This window comes from Carassius carassius, chromosome 28, assembly GCF_963082965.1.
Source record: "Carassius carassius chromosome 28, fCarCar2.1, whole genome shotgun sequence".
NCBI classification, from domain to species: Eukaryota; Metazoa; Chordata; class Actinopteri; order Cypriniformes; family Cyprinidae; genus Carassius; species Carassius carassius.
Genome location: NC_081782.1, coordinates 28,030,406 through 28,057,963, shown reverse-complemented (window position 1 = coordinate 28,057,963; position 27,558 = coordinate 28,030,406). Strand labels below are relative to the sequence as shown.

The 27,558-nt window shown below is 39.6% G+C and overlaps 1 protein-coding gene across 1 annotated transcript; it reads right to left on the bottom strand.

The window, feature by feature from the left end:
• Nucleotides 1-434: 434 nt before the first annotated feature.
• Nucleotides 435-24,143, bottom strand: LOC132108523 (anoctamin-7-like). Its single transcript, XM_059515218.1, has 24 exons — nucleotides 23,975-24,143; nucleotides 22,455-22,608; nucleotides 21,866-21,923; nucleotides 21,456-21,604; nucleotides 15,102-15,209; nucleotides 14,883-15,019; nucleotides 13,841-13,898; nucleotides 13,397-13,507; nucleotides 12,974-13,139; nucleotides 12,296-12,386; nucleotides 12,121-12,217; nucleotides 11,861-12,004; nucleotides 11,621-11,758; nucleotides 11,423-11,521; nucleotides 5,896-5,998; nucleotides 5,705-5,816; nucleotides 5,573-5,627; nucleotides 5,284-5,381; nucleotides 5,031-5,185; nucleotides 4,564-4,769; nucleotides 2,067-2,203; nucleotides 1,434-1,524; nucleotides 1,080-1,199; nucleotides 435-938 (listed from the first exon to the last, which is right to left on the bottom strand). Exons 2-24 carry the CDS (start codon nucleotides 22,542-22,544, stop codon nucleotides 825-827), a joined length of 2,637 nt encoding a protein of 878 aa, XP_059371201.1. The 5' UTR covers nucleotides 22,545-22,608; nucleotides 23,975-24,143; the 3' UTR covers nucleotides 435-824.
• Nucleotides 24,144-27,558: the final 3,415 nt, after the last annotated feature.

The window sequence follows — 27,558 nt, the reverse complement described above, 5'->3', positions numbered from 1 at the left end:
TGTGTTTTTGGGATATATTCCATTAGGATTTATTGGTTTTAACAAGCCACCAATAGCAGACAACAAGGTTCATTACATTTTCCATTAAAACCAATACAAGTTCCATCATAACCAGTAAAACCAACACAAATTGTGTGACAGTGTCTATTTTACTATCATTTTTAGTGGCACATATTTGAGATGAAAGACAATGAGCTCTAGTCTAGTCTTGTTAAAGTTGATCATCCACCCACTGAAAGCGGGAAACTCTTCAAGATTAAAAAAACAATAAGCAGGAAAGGTCTTTCTGTTGTCATTCTATTAACATCTGAGCCTAAAATACAACACAAACATTGTTTATTACTTTTATTTCTTGTATTTAACTTGCTTAATAGTCATGATCTTTAAAGAATACACGGATCAGTATTTGCAATGGGCTACAGTCCTATGTTTTCCTCCAAAGTGTATATCATCAATAGTGATACATTTTAAAAACAGCAAATGACATAATTCAGCCTGCTTTAATCATGTATGATCATTTGACCAACAGAGGGAACTACTGTCACATTAATCAGTCTGAAATGTCTCCGTTCACTTACACTATGCGCTAGAAGATGTCTGGATGGGACATTTCTAAAACCCAAGTATGTTCAGCATACTGTTTTTAACATATTTAAGAAAGTGAGACACAGTGGTTGATTCTTGTGTAATTAAGGACAGCGTTCATATGAAGATGTAGGGAACCATTATTTCATAATGTCTTTAGAGTTCAGTTAAATAAAAAAGCATCTATACATATAGAGAATGGCCAGCTCAGTATATAACTATGGTCAGCTATCAGAGTGTCAGGCTTGGGTTTCAGGAGACGAGATATTGTTGATAGGACTCGATGTCCTTCCTCTGTGTCGCAGCTCAGAGACCTGCTTCTCCATCTGCTCCAGGACAGTTCTACTCAAAGACTGAGATGAACAGAGAAAAACACTTGCTTTAAAAAGGCTAAATGCTTAAATTATTAGATTAGAATTGGTTATTTTTATTATTATTAATTCTGATTTATGTTTTCATAACAATAGCATCCATCTATTATAGTCTAAAGTCACCTGATTCTCAGCCAGTGCCTCTTTGGCCATGTAATGCTCTCGTTTGATCTTAATTTCCACCTCCTCGGGAATATCTGGCACCATCCAGTCAATAATACGCCCAATCAGTAAAACTACATGCTGAGGGGGAGACAACAACAACAACAACAACATAAATGTTTAAAATTGTGTTCAAATCAAATCGTAAGCCACTTTATATTAAAAGTAATTTCATAATCAAATAAAATACATTTTAAACACTGTACTAAATTTTTTCAGTAGAAAATTACATCATGGACCCATTTTCAGAACGAATGTATGTGCAAAAATGCAAAAACAAAGGAAGTTTGTCCAAAATAATACTAGACTGTGCACCTCAAATATAATGACGAAACTCAGTCGAATGGCCAGCAAATGATAGTAATCCTGTGTGGGCTGTCCTTTCTCATCTCTGAGGCCTCGATATCTGAAAAAAAAAAAAAAAAATTCAATCTCTTTATCAGCCTCTGTCTTTACTGACCTTACACATCTCAGCATTTCTGCTATTTAATGAAGTGATATCTAGGTGTTTCATAGAGTGGCACATCTTTGTATGCACAATCCATTTTATAAAAAACTACAACAAATATACATTATGATTCAGAGTTTTGTTTTTTTTTTGTAAAGAAATTAATACTTTTGTTTGGCATTAAATTGATCAAAGGTGACTGAAAAATAAACTGATCTGAATTTCAATCTCTATTCTATTTCAAATAAATGCTGTTCTTTCAAACTTTCTATCCATCAAAAAATATTGAAAAATAATGCATAATGGTTTCCACAAAAAATCAGCACAATTGTTTTCAATATTGATAATATTTAAATTGAAAAAAAAAAAAATTTCATATGTTACAGTAACTGTATTTTTATTAAATAAATGCAGTTTTGGTAAGCAGAAGAGTCTTCTTTCAAAATATGAAACAATCTTTGTGGAGCAGTAGTGCATTATAGAAACAGTTGGATCTTCACCTGCATGTGACGGGGCTCTGGGTGAAGTTTGCCGGAGCCACTGCGAGGGTGAAGTTGATGTATCCTCTCATGCTGCCTGTAGTGTAGCGATAAAAGAGCCGCGGCAGGAAATCTGACGTGAAGGCAATCAGGAAAGCCTGGCAAAAGAACAAAGCGTCAAACAAGACATGCAGCCTGTCTAATTAACTTGATGTTGGACTGAAATTTGTGGACATCAAACGCTGTAAAATGAGCTAACGATTCAGTGTTGATCAGACTAACAGTGATGGCAGGCTCAAGCAGAACAATAGCACACACACTGTAAGACTGAAATGTGCCAAAGATGCACCACAGGGTTGAGGATTGTTCCTCAACCCTGTTCAGTTGTTCAATTGTTCCGTTTCAATTATTGAATGATTACTTTGAGTTTAACTATCATTTGATTCATTTAATAAAATATATCATACAATGTTAGATTACTGAAGGGCAACATTCTATCTCAGCGATGCACTTAAGTGAATTTGCACTGAGCCATTATTAAAAGGTTTTTAAAATGAGTGTCTAGTCAAAAGACACATTATGACATTTGATAAAAAGATAAAATTCCTTGAGATGCAACGCAGTCTAATTTTCTTCAGCTATGTATACAGGGTGTCTGCAGGTTTTATGAAAATAACACATTTTTAAAGACCTTTTTAAAATCTCAATTTTTGAAATAAGTTGAATGGAACACATAGGAACTTCCAACAGATTTCCAGTGCTTTTCAGTTAATTCAATCATTAATTTAAAAAAGAAAGAAAGCTTCTGCATTGAACATCATCTCCCAGTCACTACAATATATAACTAACTTTTAAAGTTATTTTCTTTGTCAGTACTTTTGTCTTGTTTTCCAGTACAAATGTCTAAAGATTCTTTAAATCAAGACACATTTACTTAAAAAGTCTTGATTTCTGAGAAACTGCTAAAAATGTTTATTAAAAAGTTCAAAGGGAAAATAAGTTTTCATACCCCAGTTAAAGATATTTGTTTTTATTTTAAGCATAAACTCTAAAAAAAACAATTAGCATCTAAAGTAAATAATTAATCTTGATTTAATGATGTTTAGAAATTTTGGAAAACAACACACAAATAAACAATGTATTATTATTAATTTTATTAATTAATTTATTATCATTATTATAACTTATGAATTTATTTTTGTGGGGAAGTCGTGGCCTAATGGTTAGAGAGTCGGACTCCCAATTGAAATGTTGTGGGTTCGAGTCCCGGGCCGGCAGGAATTGTGGGTGGGGGGAGTGCATGTACAGTTCTCTCTCCACCTTCAATACCACGACTTAGGTGCCCTTGAGCAAGGCATCGAACCCACAACTGCAGCATAAATGGCTGCCCACTGCTCCGGGTGTGTGCTCACAGTGTGTGTGTGTGTTCACTGCTCTGTGTGTGTGCATTTCGGATGGGTTAAATGCAGAGCACAAATTCTGAGTATGGGTCACCATACTTGGCTGAATGTCACTTCACTTTCACTTTTCATAACTATTATTATTATTATTATTATTATTAATCTTTTGCCGTGCATTTAATGTCATGACTTTATGAATTTGAGACTTTCTGCAATTGAGACTGCTCTGATTTAAGAACTTTATAAGGCCTTAATTTGTAGAAGGGGGATTACATTTTACAGCATGTATTCTTTAATCAGTAGTGGAACACATTTTCAAGTCAAAGTGTTGAATATTGCATCATCACCATCAAAATTGTCAATACAGTTGAGGTTAAAAGTTTAAATCCCCCTTTCAAAATCTGCAGAATGTTAATTATTTTACCAAAATAAGAGGGATCATACAAAATGGATGTTATTGTTTATTTAGTACTGACCTGAATAAGATATTTCACATAAAAATATGCTTACATATAGTCCACAAGAGAAAATAGTAGTTGAATTTATAAAAATGACCTGGTTCAGAATCCCCTTGATTCTTAAAACTGTGTTGTTCCCTGAATAATCCACAGTTAAACTGCCTGCTGTTCTTCAGAAAAATCCCACAAATTCTTTGGTTTTGAGACATTTTTGAACTCTTTCCAACAATGACTGTATGATTTTGAGATCCATCTTTTCACACTGAGGAAAACTGAGGGACTCATATGCAACTATTACAGAAGATTCAAACGCTCAATAATGCTCCAGAAGGAAAAAAAACATCCATTAAGAGGCGGTTGGGGTGGGGTGATGAAAGATCAGGGTAAATTTAACTTCTTTTGTGTTCGGGGAAACAAGTAACTGTCTTCTGTAGCCTCTGATAAGCAGTAGTACTAATCCCACCAGCTCTTTTATTTCTTGAACAGTGGTTTAAACGTTTTTAGCTAAAGGTAAATCTATGAAAGTAATGAATATACTGCTGAACCAGATTATACAGCTAGTGGCAATAGAGGGGTGGAGAGGCATTATAACTTTTCAAGGTTCTAGTCTCTATTTGTGCTTGGTCCCAAATTATCACTATAAATGACAAAGACACTTACATTGCTGATGACAGCCAGGTAGGAGATGAACTTTAGGATTGTCAGCCAGATGCCAATGTCTTGTGCTCTTTCCACAACAGGCCTGCGGTACTCACACACAAACTTCTGGGCATCGAGACGCACCTCCACCCAGTTATTTATCAAGGCAAACAATGGAGCCAAGGGACAGGCTGCTACAAAGATGGTGATGAAGCCAAACTGCAAAACTGACAAGATAAAGAGTTTCAAAATCAGCCTTTGATCCGAGTTGAACAGCAATGGCATTCGATTTGAAAGCCACCAAAATTGTAGTTTTTGATATGATGGTAATATATATTGTGTTTCAGATGAGGAAAAAAAAAAGCATAATATAAATGTAATCAAAATTAGAGGCAACAATAAGAATAAAACATAACACAACTTGGGATTTTAAACATGAAACTGGGACATTAGAAATTATTTACTATGCAAGAGACATAAGTACTCACCCATTTCCAGATACTCATCGAACAGCCCCTCACACACCAGCAGCTGATAGTTTGCTTCCCATGGGCTGAGCTCTGGCTCACTGTCTTGTTCATCAATCACCTCCTGACTGGGAGCTGGCTTCAGCTTCCTCCTGTGCCACCATGTCTTTAATTTACTGTTTGAAAGACAGGGGTAAATATTGGCCCTAATTCTTCATATATAACAATGAGTAAACAAGATCTTTAAGAAGATGCATTGAACATAAAGACCTACGGCAAGACAAATTCCTGGATGTTGCTGATGACTTGTTTGCCTACCATGATGACTAACAGCTCTTGAGCTAGTTCAATGAGACATCCAGAGGCACCACACTACATAACACAAGACAGAACCAAGTTAAGTTATTAAAATATTCCATAATCTGCACATTTCGTCACATTTTATTGTCGTGTGGAAAATATTGCAAAATTGCATATTTAGATATGGCTGACAGTGTAAATTGTGTTTTATTCCAACAAGTGAAAAGGTAGAAGTGTTGCTTTCCCACAATGTAAACACTTACATCCTCATTTCGGATTCCTAGGAGTGTGTTATAGTTTCCGGGGTATCCAACAAACCTGTAGAACAGATCAAATATTAGATGAATATTGAATCTTCATCCATATTGATTCATTCGTACAGCATGGCTACCCACCTGCCCTTGAAAAAAGCAATGTAAACAGGTGATGAGTAGAAGTTGACAAACTGGAAGATGAAGACCTTGAGGATGAACGCGTCTTCATATTTGGTCTGGGTGCGATGCATTTCTAATAGACGGAAGTAGACAATACTTTGCTGTGCATAAAGAAACACCAAAATAGTATGTGCAAATATAAAATAGCTTACCCCATCGTGTCAGAATTTGGGCCAGGTAAGTGTAGAGCCGTGACAACAACAGAATAACCAGCAAATTTAGCATAGAACCAGTAAGGCTAGCTATCCTTCCAGCCTATGGGGTGGAAAAGCTCTCTTAGTAAGTAAATTATTATGTAAAAATTGTGCTGCAATATCTGATCTAATCAATAATTATTTTAAATCAACTTTAAATGTTAGTAAAAAAACATGTTAGCAAAAATGTTTCAATTATAGTACTGTAGGTAAATTCTAGCTAGTCCAAGCTAGTTGGCAAATATGGCTAATCTTGAATGCAAAACATACCAAATTTACTATATTCCAAGACTTTTTTGAAATTTTGAGCAAATTTTATGCTGCTCCTAGACCGGTTAGCCTGTTACATCTAGGCAGGTTAGGAACTTTTGCATTGTGAAACATTGCTTGTGAAAAAGAAGATCAATAAATTACTGCAGAGGGCAGTGCAGTGTGGTTGCTGAGATGGAAGCTATAAGGGTGTGTTTCCAGGGGGAACAATAAAATGGTGCACCTCTAAAAGCACATGGGCCCTGTCCCAAATGGCGCACTTCATGTGGACTTTCGGTCTTGTGGACTTAAATTGCGTGTGCTCACCGAGTCCACGAGTCCATAGGCCGTTCCATTCAGCATTTTAACGCTCTGAAGTGTGCTCAGCAGCGCCCCGTTTGTACCCTTGAAGCAGTCTTCCACGAAGCCCGCATAGATGCAGGCTCCACACACTTTAACTACCCAGGAATCCTTGCAAAATGCCAATCAGACAACGGATAGGAGGAAGATTTCGCTCAAGAGTAATTGATGACATGGCTGAGAAGAAAATATTTAAGTGTAGGTATCATTATGGTTTTTATGACATAGGTGTACATTTTACCAGTTGTTACCTACAGTTTATACAAACATTATGGTCATCGACCAGTGGTTAATATCTCAAACATAATAATAGCGCGTTGTATAATACGATCGCATTATGATTCATTAAATAAATAGAACCGAATGTCAGGGCTTTACTGAGTCATATGTAAACCTTGTATTTATATTTAAACCTGTAAATTAATCTGAAACTCATGCACATGTTTATTATGTGTTAAAATTGTAATCTTAGTTCAAATGGAACAGTATGTATTATTACAACTGTATAAATTATTTAAATAAGCATGTATATATTGTCTAATGCCCAGGTGGCATAAGCAAAAGCAAAAATATGATTTCTCTGCATGGCAAGCCATCTCACAAACACATTGGTAAAAACAACAACAACAATAGACAGCATATTCCCCGAACCTGCAGCTCCTGTCAAAAAATAACCAGACCGTTATTTCCGGAGTGGCGATCGAGTCTGTCCCAAAAATACCTCTCAATGCGCCCTCGTAGACTCGCGCCAAGGGCCCTATGGGTCTGCACTACATGACGTTACCAAAGTGTGGACTCTGAGGAAGTCCACAAGTCCAGAGTGTGCCATTTGGGACAGGGCCATGGAGGTGAAAAGTTTAGAGAATTCAGCTGAAATTCAACCCTGAAGATGCAACTGGCATGAACATTGTTAACATTTTTATCTGTGTTGATGTCAAGTATCAACTTTGAAGTTAGGAAATGTCAGTATTGTGTTTAAATTTAGTGGATTTTGTTTGCTGGAATTAGTTACAGTGTGTAATGATGCTAAGTTTGATGTTGATTTTAGTGCTGTCAAATGATTAATCACGATTAATCACAAAAGTTTTTGTTCACATAATATATGTGTGTGTACTGTGTATATTTATTATGTATATAAATACACACCCATGCATGTATATATTTAAGAAAAACAAATATGTTAATATATTAAATAAATTTATATAATATAAATTATAATACAATACATATAAACAGTAGACACACATATACTATGTGAACAAAAACTTTTGGATGCGATTAATTGCGATTAATCGTTTGACATTCAATAGAATTCAATAGAATGTAAAATATTAAATACCTTTATTTATATTAAGTGAAGTGACATTCAACCAAGTATGGTGACCCATACTCAGAATTCGTGCTCTGCATTTAACCCATCCGAAGTGCACACACACAGAGCAGTGAACACACACACACTGTGAACACACACCCAGAGCAGTGGGCAGCCATTTATGCTGCGGCGCCCGGGGAGCAGTTGAGGGTTCAATGCCTTGCTCAAAGGGCACCTAAGTCGTGGTATTGAGGGTGGAGAGAGCACTGTACATGCACTCCCCCCACCCACAAAACCCTTCGATTGAGAGTCCGACTCTCTAACCATTAGGCCACGACTTCCCAAAATTAATGCATAATTTGTGTTTGAATCTATTTTTAAAGGTTATCAATCTTCTACTACTGAAATAACATCTGCGCTGCTTATACTAATGGTTTGCTAAGCCTTTGCAAACAGAAAAAAATAAAAACAGTAAAGATGAGTTGTCCTCTTGCGTCCTTCAAAACTTAAAAAAAAAAGTTTCAAGTTTGGGTGGAGCTGACTGGGAAAACATAAAAAACTTGTCAAATACTAAATTAATGAATTGTAGAGTGCTTTAAAACTTAAATATACTTTAAAAACTGTACTTACAGGAAACATAATTTAAATAACCCACCCTTGGAGGGATCTGAGTGCCTTCATGACTCCTGTTAAGGTCTCCATGGGCAAACTTGTCCAAGGTGAGAGGCCAAACAAAGAGTGATTCCCCCTCCCCATAATTCCCTATGACACAAATGAGTCATAACAGTGAGACCCTGGTCAAAAGACCAGAATAGGGATACCAGGGCCCTCTCCTGGAATCAGGCCATAATTACCTTGGTTGAGTAATATGGAATGTGCACTCTCTGGTGGAGAAGAAGCTGGAGGTTGAGAGTTACCAGCTTGCACAGCTCTGGCTCTGGAACCAAACTCCAGGATAGAAGTTGAACTCTCTCCTTCTTTGGAGTCACTTAGGGTGGGAGCTGCCAAACAGGGGTGGCAATACTCACAAGTCCCCAACTCAGCTTCACTGTGTTTGAGTTTAGCCTGGTAGACGAAAGGGTCATTGGAAGGGACGGCTCTGACTTTTTATTTTTACATACGGAACCACAACTCAGAGTGTACATTCTTCTTGGAGGTCCTGAGTGGGGTCCTGGAAGGCATACCACAGGGGGAATCCATAGTTTTGCTGAATGACTTTTATGCAAGTTGGGGATGAAGGAAAAACCTGGCAGGGGGTGACTGGAAGAAACAACCTGCCGAACCTGAACCCATTTGGAGATTTGTTATTGGATTTCTGTGCTTAGCATGGATTGGCCATAACAAACACCATGTTTGTTCATAAATGTAGTAGGCACCAGACCACTTTAGGCCAAAGGTGTTTGATCAATTTTGTAGTGGTATCATTGAACCTGTGGACGTATGTTCTGGACACAGAAAGGAGAGGAGTGGACCTGTCAACTGATCACCACCTGGTGGTGAATAGGATAAGATAGCGGGGAGAGGCTGCCAAAAAGACATTGGTCTCCCTGGCAGCATCAGCAGCCTGGCCTTGTACGGGAGTAAGATCATGATACAACTGCCCTTCAGTAGCCTGGTGGAGGAGTTCATGGTTTCTTGAGCAGGAGAGGTGATGCTGTACATTGACACCAAAGCTTCTTCAGCTGGTATAGACGTGAGGACAGGTAGGAACTGAAGGGCCTAGGAGGCAGTCGACCAGGCTGAAGCACGGTTGTTGCACAGTGTTCTGATGAGGACAGGGACAACATGGACATGCAGGGCTTTGCTGTAACCATAAACCTTGATATGACAAGGCCCGGGAAAAGGACAGGCATCAACTGGTCCAAGAATAATTCCAAGCAGGGGTGAGAAAGACATATTAGCAGGATGGTGGGGACAAGACAACAAGGGGCGTGGACTCGATGGGAACAGGTGATTGATCGAAAGATCTCTTGGGTTGAGTTGTGGAAAGTGAAGCCACACCTGATCTGGACCCTTATCCAAACACTCTACGATGTCCTCCCAGCCCAACAAACCTTGTCTCCTGGGGGCCTGAAAAACACCTACTGCCAAAAAGAAAGATCCCTGAAACACATATTAAGCTGCTGCCCTAAAGCCTGGGAGAGAGATGTTATTGGTGGTGCTACGACTAGGTGTTGAGGGTCATCGCAGGAACCCTCAGCACAGGTATCTCTCTCAGCAAGCACCAGCAGCCAGCAGAGCACACAACTACATTTTGTCAAGCCTGGAGTGAAACCACATTAGAGCAGGTTCTCAGCAAGGGGACTTTTGGCAACAGCTCGAGACTGACAATTAAATCCCCGCTACAACCACACTTAGGCCTGACATGGCCCTCTTTTCAAAAGCATCAAGGCAGGTGATTCTACTGGAATTGACTAGGAAGACTGGATTGAAGAGGTTTTTGAAAGAAAGAGGGCCAAGTATGAGAAGTTGGCAGGTGAATGCCATAGCAGAAGATTGAATACCCGCTGCCTGCCTATTGATGCTGGCTGCCAAAGGTTTTCCAGCCAGTCACTCTGCAGGGCCCTCAAGCTCTTGCGAATCAGGGGACCACACAAGAAAAAAGCCTTCAGGAACCTCATGGAGCCCGCTGAGAAGGCATCTGGATGGCTGTGGATCAAAAGTGGCAATCCGTGGACCACACAAGCTTCTAGACACAAGTAGGAGACTGTTCACCATTGGCTTAGACACCTGGGTGTGGTTGTATGATGTTGAAAGACCCGAAACAATAGCAATGATGTTAAAGTAAATTTTCGTTTATAGTTCAGTATATTTTAACCATATTTTAATAAAAGGTAATTGTGAATTCAGATGTACTTACAGTAAGTCCTACTTACACAAGTAAAAAAGCACTTTGAAGTCCAGTTTTTCATTTATGAGTAGTCTTTTTCATTACTAATGAGTAGTCTTATTAAAAGTGTACCTCTTTTTCACAAGGGTTATCATGTAACTTCAAACAGAAGTGTAAGCTAATGTAAATGTCCATGCAAATGTATATCCAAATTGTCAAATCTAAAAGATGCCTGAGCGACAGTCACTTCATAAACTTTATTCGCTATCTAGATAATTTGGTCAGGTATCAAAAGACATAGAAAGAAACTTACTGAAAATATGAAGAAGGCATTTTGTGATCTGCAGATACAGTAATGATGCTTCAATAGCAATTATGTTAAAGTAAATTTTCATTTATAGTTCAGTATACTTTAACCATATTTTAATAAAAAGTAATTGTGAATTCATATATAAAGATGTACTTACAGTAAGTCCTACTTACACAAGTAAAAAAGCACTTTAAAGTCAATTTTTTCATTTATTAAGTAAATTGTTTTCATAATGAGTAGTCTTATTAAAAGTGTACTTCTTTTTCACAAGGGTTATCATGTAACTTCAAATAGAAGTGTTAGATAATTTAAATGCCCATGCAAATGTATATCCAAATGATGCCTGAGCAACAGTCGCTTCATAAACTTTGTTCGCTATCTAGATAATTTGGTCAGGTATCAAAAGAAATAGAAATAAACTTACTGAAAATATGAAGAAGGCACTTTGTGATCTGTAGATAATGATGCTTAGAATGGTTCGATACAGGATAATGGCTATTAGGAATATCAAAACAATGGCAATCTGCAAGCACAAGGAATAAAAGTGAATCATGATGATAATAATTTTCAAATTTTGGAGATAATTTCTCAACTGTTGCGAGATGGATATCCATTGACTAACCATTAGAATGATGACCATGTTACCGGTTAGAGTACGACTCAGTCGTTGAGTCTCTGGGAAATAGGGCTCTTCAGCCCCAGTCACAGGATTACGAACCGTCATGGGCGCCAGTGCTGTGAATTCTGGTCTTGGCCTCTCCTAACATCAGAATGGAAATATTATGGAAAGTGAGAGAGGTAAAGCATGTTTGAGGAGTTGTAAATACTAAGGGTTAAGACACGTTGTAACCAATTTAATCACCTCTATTTCCTCAAATTCGGAGCAGTCCCATCGGTGGGAGAGTATAGAGCTTGTGCGTTTCCAGTGCTCCAGGAAGGTTACGGCCCACAGAGACATGAATATACTGAAGAACACAGTTCCTCCATTGTCAAATAGCAAGCCTGCCTATTGAAAATGTATGAACAAGTATATTAAGAACAAAATGCGATAGCTCACAGAGAAAGTTATTTTAAGGTTATTTAAAATGCTAAACATAATTTAAAAACTTGTAGGAATGTCACCTTATAGGTATAGCAGATGCTGGAGAGGTTCCAGTAGCTGCAGATGTTGCATAGCGGACACATGACAAAGGTGTTTTCACTGGTGCACAGCTCTTTTCTGTGGGGTCAAGGGGCAGGATCAGTGCTAGGTCAGCAATATTATTAATGTTATTAACAATTCTGTGATAATACTCACGCTGCCACATCAGTTACCATCAGCCAGATACCAAATAGAAATATTATAAAGCCCACTACTGCTGCTGGTAATAACCAGCCTGTGTAGAAACCTACAGACAAGAGAAATAAGGACAGAAAGATAGTCATAGCCTGTTATGATGAAAACTGTATTTTAGTTAACAAGCGTTTTGCTAATTTTTTACTTTATTTATATATATTTGTTTAGGTTTTGTTTATCTATTTTATTAAATTTTTTATTAATTCTTCCTACTCAGTAATTATTTAATCGTCTACAAATTACTATTAATAGTAACACTTTGCATCAACTAACACATCGGCTAACATGAACTAATGAAGAGCAACACCTAAAATGACTTTCCTAATGTTATTAAAAGTTAATGAAAACACAACTGTTCATTGTTGTTTCATGTTCACTCAGGCCCATTAAATAATATTAACATATAGAAATTTTTATTTTAATTATGTATTAGTAATGTCGAAATAACATTTACTAAGCAAAAAAAAATGCTTAAGAAGTATTTCCATCCTTAGTTCAACATAATTAACTAATGTAACACTATCATAACAGATAAATAACATTATAAAATAAAATAATAACAAAAAATATAATAGATATAAGATAAAACGTTTACATGTTTTATGTCTCTGTATAAACTAAATGTATGTTCTGTCTTACCCAACCATGCAAAGTAAAGTGCTATCTTCTCGCCAAAGTATTCACGAATGTGATCCAGAGGTTGGTACTTCCTCCAGCAAGCCCAGCGAGCCCAGTAGTGATGCAGGATCTGTCTCATGTTAAGAAACTGTGGATCTACTGGAGTCTTTGGCATCTCAAATGGACCCTAATGAAAGAACTCAAATCATCAGCTGTTCAAAATCAACATCAAACAAAGCTTGCATAGACAAGATTGTAAATACTTTTTTTCTCTCTTTCATTTTTGTGAAATTGTGCAAAAAATGCATCAATAATGAAAGAATATGCATAAAGAGAGGTCAGTTTGTAGTGCTGCATACATATGTAAACAAAGAGAGATACATGCATAATTGGTGTGTTTGTTAAAGTATTATTCAGATATTATGTAGAAGACTCTTACTGTACCTCATGTAAAGGAAAAGCAGCAGTGAGAACGTGCTCACTAACCAGCCTGCCGATGCCAACCTCCCCTCTCTTCAATGATCCATATGGAGTCCTGGCTAATATCTCATACAGCTTTACAACAAGGAAATTACAGAAAACCGACAGATCAGTGTGAAGAACTTAACAGAGAAAGAAAAATGATTTTGTCCACTGTACAGTGCACTAACAATGTTTTGTACATGTAAGACAATGAATAGTGCTTTTTATTTAATGTCAGTGCCTACAATGATGTTCTATGCCATGCATCATGGTTGTCCTTAAAGAACATCTGTGAAATACTACCAACTTTCAAGCAATGCTGCATCCACAGCAACAGATGTCAGTATAAAGACTGGTCGTTTCACTTAGCAAAACAAAAAAAATTCTTAGTGCACCTCAAATTCCAGGAAAATGCTCAAAACTCACTATCTGGTGCCTCTGTGTGGTCTTGAAAAAAGTATCCTTGTTTTCATGACCAAGAAACCTAAAAGCAGCATTAAACAAGATGCATTCTATTAAACACTCTCTTAGAACACTCTTTATAACAGTGTATACATGCAAAACCTTGATTCGAAATGCACAGTAAAATATTCCAGTTAAAATGCACAAAAAAAATGATATTTACACGAGACCTCACATCTCACATGTGAGCTCTTTGCAAAACAATAACAACAGCTTTAAAAAAAAATTATAAATCTTTAATAGGAAAAACTTGCTGGTTGTGTTGAAAATATTGCTAAATTATTTTAGTTATATTTTTAACCAATAATACTTATATATATATATATATATACAATTTAACCCTTGGACCACAAAATTGTTTGTAGTGTGTGTGAGTAAATATATGGGTCACTTGACACAGGAAGCAAGTACTTTGCATAAGTGTGTGTTGGGAGTGTGTGAAGCGTTTGTCTTTGAGGAGGTGCTGACTCTCTGCAAACACTAAAGTGTATGGACTGCATGTTACATGACAGACTCAGATCCTCTTTGTCAAGCACACAGGATTCAGATACATGTTTTACTGTTTTTTTAAGCTCATTTCCTTTTGTTTACAAAACGCCAACTTGTTAAACTGTGTCGAGGTGCATATTCTTGAAGTGGGCCTGTCAATAGTTTCCCTCCACATATTTTTATTCAAATTTTTACTGCATAAAAAAAAATGTAAGATGTTCATAATATATATACATATATATATATATATATATATATATATATATATATATATATATATATATATATATATATATATATATATATAAAAATTTGCTCAGTTGAGGATAATTTATTAATTTATTTATTTTCTGTAAGAACACATCCAAATACAGTAAACTATGATAGGATCACATTCAGTACGAGTTTAATTCATAAACTTTGGATGAAAACATGAGAAATGTTAATTTGAGGACCAGTAGACCCCTAAAAGAACAAGATGATTTTGAAAAGAAAGATGCCCTTTTTGGATCAGTACCTCTCTAGTTTATTGCTGCGGAACTGGCAGGTGTAGTAGTCCGGTGGAAGGTTGGGAACACCTTGTGCCATTATATTTGGGATGTGCAGTTTTTCTAGGATCTTCTCAGACCAGATTGATATTGGAGTTGTCACTACCTGAAAACATCCAGTAGAGGAGGGCAGTAAGATACTGAGTATATCATTTACTTTATGATACAAAAGATCAGGTGTGATTTACCTGTAATGGCACTCGAAGACTGATCTCCTCTGCATAATAACACAGTACCTTCCAGGGCGCACTCAGAAGGACATAAGTAGTCTTTGTTTTTCCCTGCACAACCTCTTTCTGAGACACACTCACAGCAGGAGAAAGACATTACATTAGATCAGGGACTCTTAACTATGGCCCTTGAGATCCATATTCCTGCAGAGTTCAGCTCCAAACTCGATCTGCATTAAAAAGTGCTCTTACAGACAGACTGGTTCGGGGCAACTAAAAAGATCTGATTTTGGTTCTTTAAAAGAGCACAAGTGTTGATGCTTCTTTAAATATCTTAAAGCAATCCTTAAAGAAAATGTTTTAAGACAACATTCAGAAAACCTAAAGCGGTAATTCCTTAATTTATGTTAATTAAACATAGACTACATTTAAGAACATAAATATACATATATATATATAAACTTGCAGATAATATTAATGAAATAAAATGACTTCGTGACAGTTTCTTAACACACTTAAGTACACCTTTAAAAAGTGCTCATTTTAATAAAATTCAAATTGAAATTTTGACTTTAAAGTACATTTTAAAACATCATGCCTTATTTTGTAAATGTATTTATTATATCTGTTGACTAGTATATTAAAGCACATGTAAAGTACTTTTAGTAATTTTTACTGTAGTGTGTTATTTAATATTACATTATTAAAGGTAAGATATTTTAAATGTAATAAATTGCATCTACATCTTCTCATCTTCAAATGTGTAATAACAAATGTACTTAAATACATACCACACAAGTTTCAATAGAAATGACTGTAAAGTATATTTTAGTTTCCCATTAATGTTTGTCAGGCCATTCAGCAAAACACTTTAGCCAATCCATAAAACAACAGAAGAAATTATTAAATTATTACATATAAAGATACAACTTTTTGAAAATCTGGAATCTGAGGGTGCTAAAAATCGAAAAATTGAAAAAAATACCTTTAAAGTTGTCCAAATGAAGTTCTTAGCAATGCATATTACTAATCAAAAAATTTCATTTTAATATATTAATGCTAGGAAATTTACACATGATCTTTACTTATGTCACGCAGCGCGCGCCTGTCACTGAGCGCGCTTTCACCTCTCTCCGGTCTCATGCGCTCCTTGTCACCTGAGTTCTAGGACTGCAATTCCCATCCTTCCCTTCTGCTATCATTAGTTTCCAGCCCTGTCTGGTTTTTTCTCATCAGCATCATCATATCCACCTGTTAATCATTATCCCCCCTTTATCTGGACTGCCTGGTTCTGTGTTTCTCTGTGAAGTGTTGTTTTACCACACTGCATGTTGCTTCGTGCTACCTTAGTGTTTTATGCTCTGTGCATCCTTGGTTTGATACCTGCTTCAATAAAGTCCTGCAGATGGATCCGACTGCCTCTACTTCGTCATTACAGAACACTTCACCACCACAGGATCCAGCAGACTTCCTGAGTCTTGCTTCCGAGGTTCATTCCCAGGCATCTGTGTTACTCACACACCAACAGCAGCTGACCAAGATAACGAATCTCACCGAAGAACTTGTGAGGTCTGTTCATACTCTCACTCTGCAGAGCGCGGTCGCTAATTCAGCTCAAGCTCCCGCTGCACCTGTGCCCGTCACATCAAGCGTGAGTACGGCTGCATGCAATCCCAAATTATCTCTACCAGAGAAGTTTAATGGCTCACCAGCTGCCTGTAGAGGATTTCTGTTGCAGTGTGAATTATTCGTCAGCCAGCAACCCCAGCTGTATCCCAATGACGCGTCCCGCGTTTCATTCATCTGCTCACTACTCACCGGGAGGGCGTTGGAGTGGGCGACTGCTCTCTGGTCTGGGGGTCATCATACCTTTCCCTCCTTTAATGTGTTTATGTCTCAATTCAGAGAGGTATTTGAACATCCCGCTGGCGGCAAGGAACCAGGGGAACAACTCCTCACATTAAGTCAATGGAATTCCACTGCGTACGGTGGAATAGGGAATTACACGCTTTCCTTCCGCACCCTGGCAGCGCAGACGGGGTGGACAGAGTCACCGCTTAAACTGCTGTATCGTAGGGGGCTGCAAACGCATCTGCAAGGGGAATTGGCGTGTCGTGATGATGGGATGTCCCTCGGAGAACTTATGGAGCTTGCCATTCGCCTCGACAATCTCATCCGCTCTCGACGCACGCCTCTCACATCCAGCTTTTTCACTCCTCCCCCTTCCGGCACGGATTACGAGCCTATGCAGGTCGGCTTCACACATCTCACCACAGAGGAACGTGAGAGAAGGATGCGGAGTAAATTATGCCTGTACTGTGGCCAAGCCGGTCATCAGAGAGTTTCATGTCCTGTAAGACCCAGATCCAGTGATACCTCTGCGGTGAGTCCTTTGATTAATTCTCCACGTTCTCTCACCCTCGAAGTTTCATTGTATTTTAATGGGAGTAGTTGTGAAACAAGAGCTTTAATTGACTCTGGTGCCGCTGGTAATTTTGTCGATTTGGAGTTTGCCTTGTCTAAAAATATCTCTCTCATTCCTTGTGAGTCTCATGTGGCTGTGGCCGCTCTGGATGGACGCCCCCTGGGGACAGGGGAGGTACAATAGATCACGCAGCCTCTGACGCTCAACTTCGGGTCTCGTCACACAGAGAGAATTCAGTTGTACTCAATAAACTCACCCCTTCATCCTGTGATTCTGGGATTGCCATGGCTGGAGAGACACAACCCTCTCATTTCCTGGGTCGACAGGAGAATCAATCAATGGTCCCCTTTCTGTCACGCCCACTGCTTGCCTGCTCTCCATGGTCCTGAATCTAGCCACAGTTCCCCCGAGAGAGTGAATCTGCAAGGAGTTCCTGCTGTATATCATGATCTGGCTCAGGCTTTCAGCGAGAGAGAGGCTTCACTTTTACCCCCGCACCGGTCCAGTGACTGCGCCATTGAACTTCTACCTGGAGCCGTTCCCCCGCACGGCCGTGTGTATCCACTTTCGCAACCGGAGACTGAGGCCATGAGAGCGTATATCGAGGAACAGCTTGCTAAAGGATTTATCACCACTTCCACATCCCCGGCGTCCGCGGGGTTTTTCTTCGTCAAGAAGAAGGACGGGAGTCTTCGGCCCTGCATCAATTTCCGTGGTCTCAATGAGGTAACTGTGAAATATCAATACCCTCTGCCTTTAGTCCCTGCAGCACTGGAGATGCTTCGCTCAGCCCGGTACTTCACCAAATTGGATTTGAGGAACGCTTACAACCTCATTCGCATACGGAGAGGTGACGAGTGGAAGACGGCCTTTTCTACGACTACTGGCCACTATGAGTATCGGGTAATGCCCTTCGGGCTGTCCAATAGTCCTTCTGTGTTCCAGTCTTTCGTTAATGAGGTCTTCCGGGACATGCTGAATCAAAGGGTTATTGTTTATATTGATGATATCTTGATTTTTTCAGAGACTCTCGAAGCTCATGTACGGGACGTGCGTGCAGTTCTCAAACGTTTGATTAAGAATCAGCTCTACGTCAAAACTCAGAAGTGCGAGTTTCATCAGACGCGCATCACCTTCCTGGGATATGTCATCAGCGCTGAGGGGGTTCTCATGGATGACAGCAAGGTCAAGGCCGTGGTGGACTGGCCTCAACCTTCTTCTGTGAAGGAGTTACAGCGATTTCTGGGGTTCGCCAACTTTTATCGTAGGTTCATTCGTAACTTCAGTCTCATTGTGGCTCCTCTCACATCTCTTCTCCAGGGCGGGAAGCGCTTCCGATGGTCTTCTGAGTGTACTGCAGCGTTTAATCAGCTGAAAGAGAGATTCACTGCCGCACCCATCCTCCATCATCCAGACCCGGAGAGGGAGTTCGTCGTGGAGGTTGACGCCTCGAACACTGGAGTGGGTGCGATCCTGTCCCAAAGTCACGGTAACCCTGCAAGAATGTTTCCCTGTGCCTTTTACTCCCGCAAGTTAAGCTCGGCAGAGCGCAATTATGATGTGGGTGACCGGGAGCTTCTAGCCATGAAGGCTGCCCTGGAGGAATGGAGGCACTGGCTGGAGGGGGCACGTCAACCTTTCACCGTCCTCACAGACCACCGAAACCTTGAATACATCAGGTCTGCCAAGCCTTTGAATGCTCGCCAGGCTCGCTGGTCACTGTTTTTCTCCCGTTTCAATTTAAGGATCACGTACAGACCTGGGTCCAAGAACGGGAAGGCTGATGCTCTGTCTCGTCAGTTCGAGGATTTCAACGAAATCACCAAGCCAGAACCCATTCTACCTCCCACTCTGATCGTGGCACCTGTGCAGTGGGATATTATCTCTGAGGTCACTGAGGCTCAACAAGCTCTTCCTGTACCGGCCGAGTGTCCTGTGGACCGCCTTTTCGTGCCTCTCGAGCTCCGTGAGCGGGTGCTTCAATGGGTTCACTGCACACCCAGCGCGGGACACCCAGGTATCACTGCTACTGTACAGTTAGTCTCCAAACCCTTCTGGTGGTCCACACTCCGGGCTGATGTTATCAAATTCATCCATCAATGTTCCACCTGTAACACTGTCAAATCTTCCCACCTTAAACCTGCCGGTCTCTTACAGCCACTTCCAGTTCCTCAGCGCCCGTGGTCCCACATCGCTGTGGATTTCGTAACGGATTTACCTCCGTCTCAGGGATTCACCACAGTGCTGTCAGTCGTGGATCGCTTCTCCAAGTCCTGTCGTTTCATTCCCCTTAAGGGTCTACCCACTGCCATGCAAACTGTGGAGGAACTTCTCAATCACGTATTTCGTCTGTTTGGTCTCCCCGAGGACATTGTCTCCGACCGTGGCCCTCAGTTCACTTCCCGTGTATGGAGGGGACTTTGCTCCAAACTCAATATCAACATCAGCCTCACCTCTGGATACCACCCGCAGTCTAACGGTCAGGCTGAATGGGCGAACCAGGACCTCATTCGGTTTCTACGGACATACTGTTACGAGAACCAACAGGACTGGAGCCGATTCTTGGTTTGGGCGGAGTACGCCCAAAATTCCCTGGTAAAGCCTGCCACTGGTCTAACGCCCTTCCAATGTGTCTTAGGTTTCCAACCCCCTCTCTTCCCGTGGTCAGGAGAGCCGTCAGACCTCCCTGCAGTGGATACGTGGTTGCAACGCAGCAAGGCCACTTGGAATACCGCTCATGTCCATCTGCGACGTGCCATCCGCCACTTTCAACTTCATGCGGATCGTAGGAGACGTGAGGGTCCGCGGTATAGGCCTGGACAGTGGGTGTGGCTCTCCAACCGTGATATGCGTTTAAGGCTCCCAAGCAAGAAGTTGTCCCCTCGCTTCATTGGGCCCTTCAAGATTCTTCGACAGATCACTCCGGTCTCATTTCGTTTGGCTCTCCCAGCACATTATAGAATCTCACCCACCTTTCATATGTGTCTTTTCAGACCCGCTGCCGCTCCCAGGAGGGGATCGGTTCCGTGCAGGCTCCCCCAATTGAGGTCGGAGGCGAGGAGGCATACCGGGTACGAGACATCCTGGACTCCAGATGTCGCGGCGGGGTACTGCAATACTTGATTGACTGGGAGGGCTATGGCCCTGAGGAACGTTCCTGGGTCAGGTCTCAGGACGTCCTGGACCCTGCTCTTCTTACCACCTACCATCACACTCACCCAGATCGTCCCGCTCCAAGACCCCGTGGAAGACCCCGCCGTCGTTCAGGTCCTCGCTTCCGGAGCCGCTCGCAGGGTGGGGGCTCTGTCACGGAGCGCGCGCCTGTCACTGAGCGCGCGCCTTCACCTCTCTCCGGTCTCATGCGCTCCTTGTCACCTGAGTTCTAGGACTGCAATTCCCATCCTTCCCTTCTGCTATCATTAGTTTTCAGCCCTGTCTGGTTTTTTCTCATCAGCATCATCATATCCACCTGTTAATCATTATCCCCCCTTTATCTGGACTGCCTGGTTCTGTGTTTCTCTGTGAAGTGTTGTTTTACCACGCTGCATGTTGCTTCGTGCTACCTTAGTGTTTTATGCTCTGTGCATCCTTGGTTTGATACCTGCTTCAATAAAGTCCTGCAGATGGATCCGACTGCCTCTACTTCGTCATTACAACTTAATATCCTAATGATTTTTGGTATAAAAGAAAAATCAATAATTTTGACCCATGCAATATATTTTTGGCTATTGCTAAAAAATATAGCACAGAGACTTAAGACTGCTTTTGTGTTCCAGGGTCACATATGCTTTTAAAGTATGCATATATTATTTCCAAAATGAGTACACTTAACATACAGTACTTTTTAAAGTATGCTAAGTGTACATATTTTTCCACAAGGCCGCACAAATTGTATTTGGACTAAAACAGAATTTGATATCCATGAAAATGTAGTCAAAGTTTCATACCATCTCCTGATGAAGGCCAGCGGTCTGGAGTCTGGACAGAAACTCTGTCCTCCACTTCCTTTGAGTGTCACTCGAGGAACCGGACGATACTTCATCTGATTCTGCCGACTTCAGGGGGTTCACAGATTCCTCCCAAACCAAGACAAAATCTGACGACACATTCACAGTGATGACTTCATATTTATCATATGCACTCACTTTTTATGTAATATCAATTTATCAAACATTGATAGTTTGGCATACAGATGAATCTATTACAGGAAACACTTGGGAAATATTGTAAGAAAAATATCTTTTTGACCAATCCTTTCTCAAAATGACTAAATGAAGATGAAGTTTTAGCAAATCTCGTTTTTTTTTTATAGATGCAGAAGTTGTTTTCATTGATGTGCTGGTCTCCCCATACTCACCGATCCGGGTGACCCCATCACTGAACACATTCCTGCTTTCCTGAGCTGCTGCACATGTCTGTGAATAACATGCAAACATCTCCATTATCAATATGCACAAGAAGAGACAATCATGCGTACAAGAAAATCTTTACAAGGACATGCCTATGATGTGTGTCTTATAATATTCGGGTGGAGCGATGTGAGGAAATCTGGCATGCTTGTCTTGCATTGTTACCCACTAATTAGCTTCCTCTCATTGTAAGCTCTGATGAGTTTGTAAACAACCTGCACTTACTTGCAGAGGTCCTCAGATGATGCCAACCCTGAAACAACATACAGAACTACCAAACTTTGCTACATGTTTGATGGCATCATAATAATTGCTATTAATAGTTCGTCTTGTGTTTGATTATGTCTTTAATTGATTTTTCTATATATGTCTGCCAAATGTACATAAACTGAGTCCCCACTGATAAAGCTACTACTAATATTATAGAAACATAATTTTTTTGGTAAAGTTGCTTTGTAACGATTTGTATCTTAAAAAGCGCTATACAAATAAAATTGAATTGAATTGCTTATATAAAAACCACAGGCAGTTGTGTACCTCGATGCTCCCGTAGGCTTGTTCAGGATGGTCCGAGAGGGAGATAAGCGTGGCGCTGTCCTCCACTAAATTCTTCTTCCTTTTCATCATTACCCCAAAACAGCCAGTTAACCTCTGTGTTTTCTGACCGCCAATCTGAGAATCCTCTGCCCCTCTTTAAAACATGGTGCAATGATTCAGTTATTATTCTAATATAAAGAACCAAAAACACTAAATCTGGCATGTACACTATATTGGCCAAAAGTTTAAAACCATTTAACATCATTATGTAGATAAAGTGAGATGACTAATTAATGAATGCAGAAGAGAAAACACTGAGCATAAAATAACCCAATTAAAGATGTGCACCGTGTACTTAGAAAAGCTCCCTAAACAGTCCCTGAGAGAACCATCATAAACAACAGTACAGACACTTTCATAAAACTACTATATTCCATATAACTGGAAGATTAAGAAATACAAAATCTATGAGTGTTACTGCATTGCAACGAAAATACTCTTTGTCCTTACAGCAATATTGAGTCTGATTTGTAAATCAAATGAAGTATATAAACTAAACTAAAATTAACAAACATGTAAATTAAAAATGTTGCTTTTTCAACTCGCTATTATTATTATTATTATAATTATTCATTGTAAATAATAAAAGTTCTTTATAACATCTTTTAATCGTTTACAACATAAAACCTGGTCTAAAACAGGATTTTAATAATATCAGAGTGACTTTTGAACAACATTGTGTTTTGGAATCAATGATTAAAATAAAATAAAATAAAATAAAATTAGTTGCTGACAAACATGATACAGGATGATGATAATGTTTATTGATGATGTGAAAGTTTTAGGCACAGAATTGTCTGCAATTCTCAAATCCAAAGAGATATTCTTTATAAAAGTTAAGAGACAACTACTCCCTCATGTCTGTGGAATCTGAACCCTTAAGTCATACAAGAGAAAAGCTCTGTAGTTTCCCCATATTTGTATTTGTTCATCATACACTTCGAACAAAACTATTTAAAAGTAGTATACAGAAGCCGGTGCTTATATATCTCAGATACAAACTGAAGATGTTGGCTTGACGAAGCCTTTAAGAAAAGTTTAAAAACCTTTAAAGTCTGAGGATTATATACACTTTACTGACAAACATCAAGGAAAGTCTGAGGGATTTGGGGGATTTTTGAGCTTCCAATACATAATAAAACTAAGTCAGATCAGTTAGAAAAGATGAAGGAATTATCATCAGAAAAGTACAAAGAAAGCATATGGGATTTGGGGATTTTCTGCTGCAGGATAATTTTAGTGAAGTAGTTACAGTTCAAAATGTTCGTGTCAGTTTAAGAAACTCATATTTCCTTTCTCAAGAAAGCTTTGTCAGTGCAGGGTAAACATTATTTCAGTTAATAATTAAAAATCACATAAATTCATGCCTAATGAAGCATGCTGTCTGGACTCTGACCTCATGTTGACTATGTCTCTTCTGGATTATCTGGCATCTCATCTGTCTCTTTCTCTCTGCTCACCTGTAGTTTCCTTCATGGATCTCTCTCTCCTCTTCTCTGCATTGGCTGACCGTTGCAGCCCCAGATCTTCTCAGATCAGAGATGGTGACATTCTATCTAAAACCTTTCCCAGATGAAGTGGCTCCTTGCAAGACTCCAGAGCAGATGCAGGATAAAACTCTCCGTCAGAAAGGAGGAATAGAGTGCAAGTGAAGAGGAAAAGGAGGGGTAGAGTCTGCTTATGTTTGCGGTTAAGGAGGAGTTTCTCTGAACTTCAGCTACAGACATTTGCAAATATGGACACAAAGAGACACACAAAAACCAAACAGTAATAAATGACTGAAATACAGTATCAGTGTATCAGATGCTTATAAGTAAGCATGGAATGTACATAGGCTTGGTCTTTGTGGACTAGATCTGCTACGCTACTGCTTCTGCTGAAGGGATAAGGATACAGGAATACTGGTAAGGATACTGAAATGTAAATGAAACAGTGACTTGAATTTAGACTGCTGCAAATGGAAAACCCCTCGAGCAGATCTAGACAGGTGGTGCTGGGGGAGGTGGAGGGTTAGTGAAATGGCATGGCGCGCTGCAATGAACTGATTCGATAGAGTAAGGAATTAATAGGTTACGTAGATAGAAGCAAACAAATGACTGGATGAAGCATTCGGCTTTAAGTAAACCAATCAGCTGCTCCGAAGAGTTTCATGACTGAATTATATATTTCTCTAGTGTTATTTCTAGGGCTGATTTAACACGCTCATTTGGTGTAATAATATCCAAAGAAAATAAAGCATTACAGCATTACATAAATAACTCCCAGATCTGTACAGATCCATACAGAATGATGACTGACGTGATGTAGCCTGTGGGAATGCCGTTTATGCCCGTAAAATTCAAGATATGAATTTATTTCCAAATAAAGCAAAAAGCAAAAGTGCTATTTTTCCCGAACATCTGCATGATTGTGAAAGTTTTAGACAGAATTGTCTGCAATTCTCAAATCCAAAGATATTCTTTATAAAAGTTAAGAGACAACTACTCCCTCCTAAAACAGTTGATTCTAACATGCCCCCACATGCCTACATCATGATGTGGGAAGATTTGCATAACACCACCCATATGTTAATGCAAAGAAATAAGGCATAATGAATACAGAATTATTCAGAAAACAAAAAAATTATAATTCTCTCACTATTGCCATGTCGTGGATATGCTGTGTGTTTTATTGTGAAAGTAAAGATACTTTGTTTGGCCTTCCAAAAGAGGACACGACTAGAAATCAGTGGTTAAGTTGTATTTACAACACTGTTTCAGAACAGTTCAACCCAAATATTCAGATGTGTGCAGAGTAGAAGGACTGTTCCTTGTGAGATCAGCCTACAATTCCGGTGTCTGTTTCTAAAAAGTGGGGCAATTCCAACTTTGCAAAGACAGTCTGGTGCTTCTGTCTCACAGTCTTTAAGTAGTTTTTAATATGTAAAGAATTGCCACTGATGATTCAAATGCCAGTTTTGAGCAGTGTAGAGTAGAGCTTGTTGTTTGTTTTTTGTCCAATCACAAATGCAGACATGGTTTTAAGTTTACACAGCGCGACATGCAACGCAACGCCTAAGAAGACAGTATAAGTCATTATAATCAGTAATTATGTCCCCACTGGATGCAACAAATGCCTCATTTGTAATGGGTTTTGTCTCGTCACACTGGGACACACGGCATCACAGTGAGGCATTCGGCCACTCACAACGCACTGGATAGCTGGCCAATCAGTGCACACCTCGCTTTTCAGAACAATTAATTTTGTAAAAATCGATTTCAGAAAAGTCTTTTACCTTAAACCTCATAAACACATTGCATTACATCAAATACAAAAAAATATTTTCCTTTTCAGTTGGTCAAGTTCTGCGTTACGTCAGAAAGAGACTGACGAATGGGGTTTCGCTCGAGAGTGTACCTTGGTCTGCGGGATTTGCATCGCGACCTCTGCCACTCTGTGTGGGTATATAAGTAGCAGTGCAAACAACTCGCATTCAAGCTTTCGCTTCGAAGCCGAGCACATCTCTTGCTGCTTTCACTGGAGTGTTTAGGCAATTCAAGTTTATTTATATAGCACATTTCGTACACAATGGTAATTCAAAGTGCTTTACATAAAAGAAAGTAAAATAATCATGAAGAAAAATAATAACAAAAATAAAACAAGCAATTTTAAAACTTTTAAAATGATTAAAACATTTACTTAAAATGAATTTAAAAACAGTTAGAAAATGATTTTACATAAAAAATTATAAAATAAAAAAAAAACTGTGAAAATACAGTGCAATCAGTTCGGACATTGCACAGTGCTCATTCAATAAATGCACAGCTAAACAGATGAGTTTTAAGTCTAGATTTAAAAGTGACTAGTGTTTTAGCACATCTGATCTCTTCTGGAAGCTGATTCCAGCTGCGGGCTAAAGGAGTAACTAAAGGAGGACTCCCCTTGTTTTGTGTGAACCCTTGGTATTTCTACCTGACTCGATCCTAATGATCTGAGTGCTCTGTTAGGCTTATATTCAGTGAACATATCTGCAATATATTTTGGTCCTAGGTCATTTACAAGCGACTCAGCTGGTGTTGGTGTGACGGGGCGATTCAGCAGTTCATCGGAGCTTCCTGCTTTCAGCTCCCATGTTCCCCTGAGCGCTTCAGCACCACTGAAAGAGCTACTAAAAGAGTTCGGGTTGTGTTTGCGTCTTTTTAAAGATGTCATTTTGTCATTGAGGGGATATGACCATCTTGGAGTTAAGATCAAGACTTGATTACCTTAAAAGGTATAGAGTCCCCTCTGCCACAACCCATTCTAGCTCTTCTTCTCGTAAGAGGGCTACTTCGGCTGGTGGCCAGGGTAATCTGAGGGTTACCATGTGGACTTCCTTGAGGGCATCTTTAACTGCCTGAAACCATCATGGTGTTTTCTCCACCTTCACTGCCCTCGAAATCGGAGCGGCCAAGGGGTATGCTGGGATTCCCCCAGTGGAACATTCTGTTGCACTACAATTGTGTCCTCAGAGCACCTCCACATGGCGTGTTGGTCCCAAGCTTCCCTCCAAGACCTGTAAGTTCTCATCCACGCTTGTGGCCAAGGCTTACAGAGCTGCGTGTAAGGCCGCTTCTGCCCTGCACGCCACCCTACAGGGGTCTCACTTATAAAACTCTCCATAGATTTAATCCTAAAATTTTATGTAGGCACCAAAGCTAAATTTTGCATACGCCCAAAAAGTTTTCAGATTTATAAAACCCTGCAAACCCTGCGCAAAAATATCTTTATAAATCCCAGTAAGAGGAAGATTGTGCGTATGTGCATTTCCACCTCATCTCCTCCCTGAAATCACCATATATGGACTTCACAACAGCTTGTTTTACTATGCATAACCTCATCTGCATATAATTTACATGTGAATTCCAAAGCACGTGGGGGCATGTTAGAATGAACTGTTTAAGGAGGAAGTAGTTAACAACTTTTATAAAGAATATCTTTGGACTTGAGAATTTGCAGACAATTCTGTGTCTAGCAGGTCCTCATTTTTGGCCTGGCCGGACCAGGTTCCTCGAACCCCAACATT

What these genes read in the sequence shown, in the direction of transcription:
- LOC132108523 (XM_059515218.1), bottom strand. Translation starts at nt 22,544, where the DNA reads ATGATGAAAAGGAAGAAGAATTTAGTGGAGGACAGCGCCACGCTTATC. An exon ending in AAGCCTACGGGAGCATCGAG is followed by an intron (nt 21,924 to 22,454) that starts GTACACAACTGC and finishes TGTTATTCACAG; the next exon opens with ACATGTGCAGCAGCTCAGGA. An exon ending in ACTTTACTTTGCATGGTTGG is followed by an intron (nt 12,387 to 12,973) that starts GTAAGACAGAAC and finishes TCTTGTCTGTAG; the next exon opens with GTTTCTACACAGGCTGGTTA.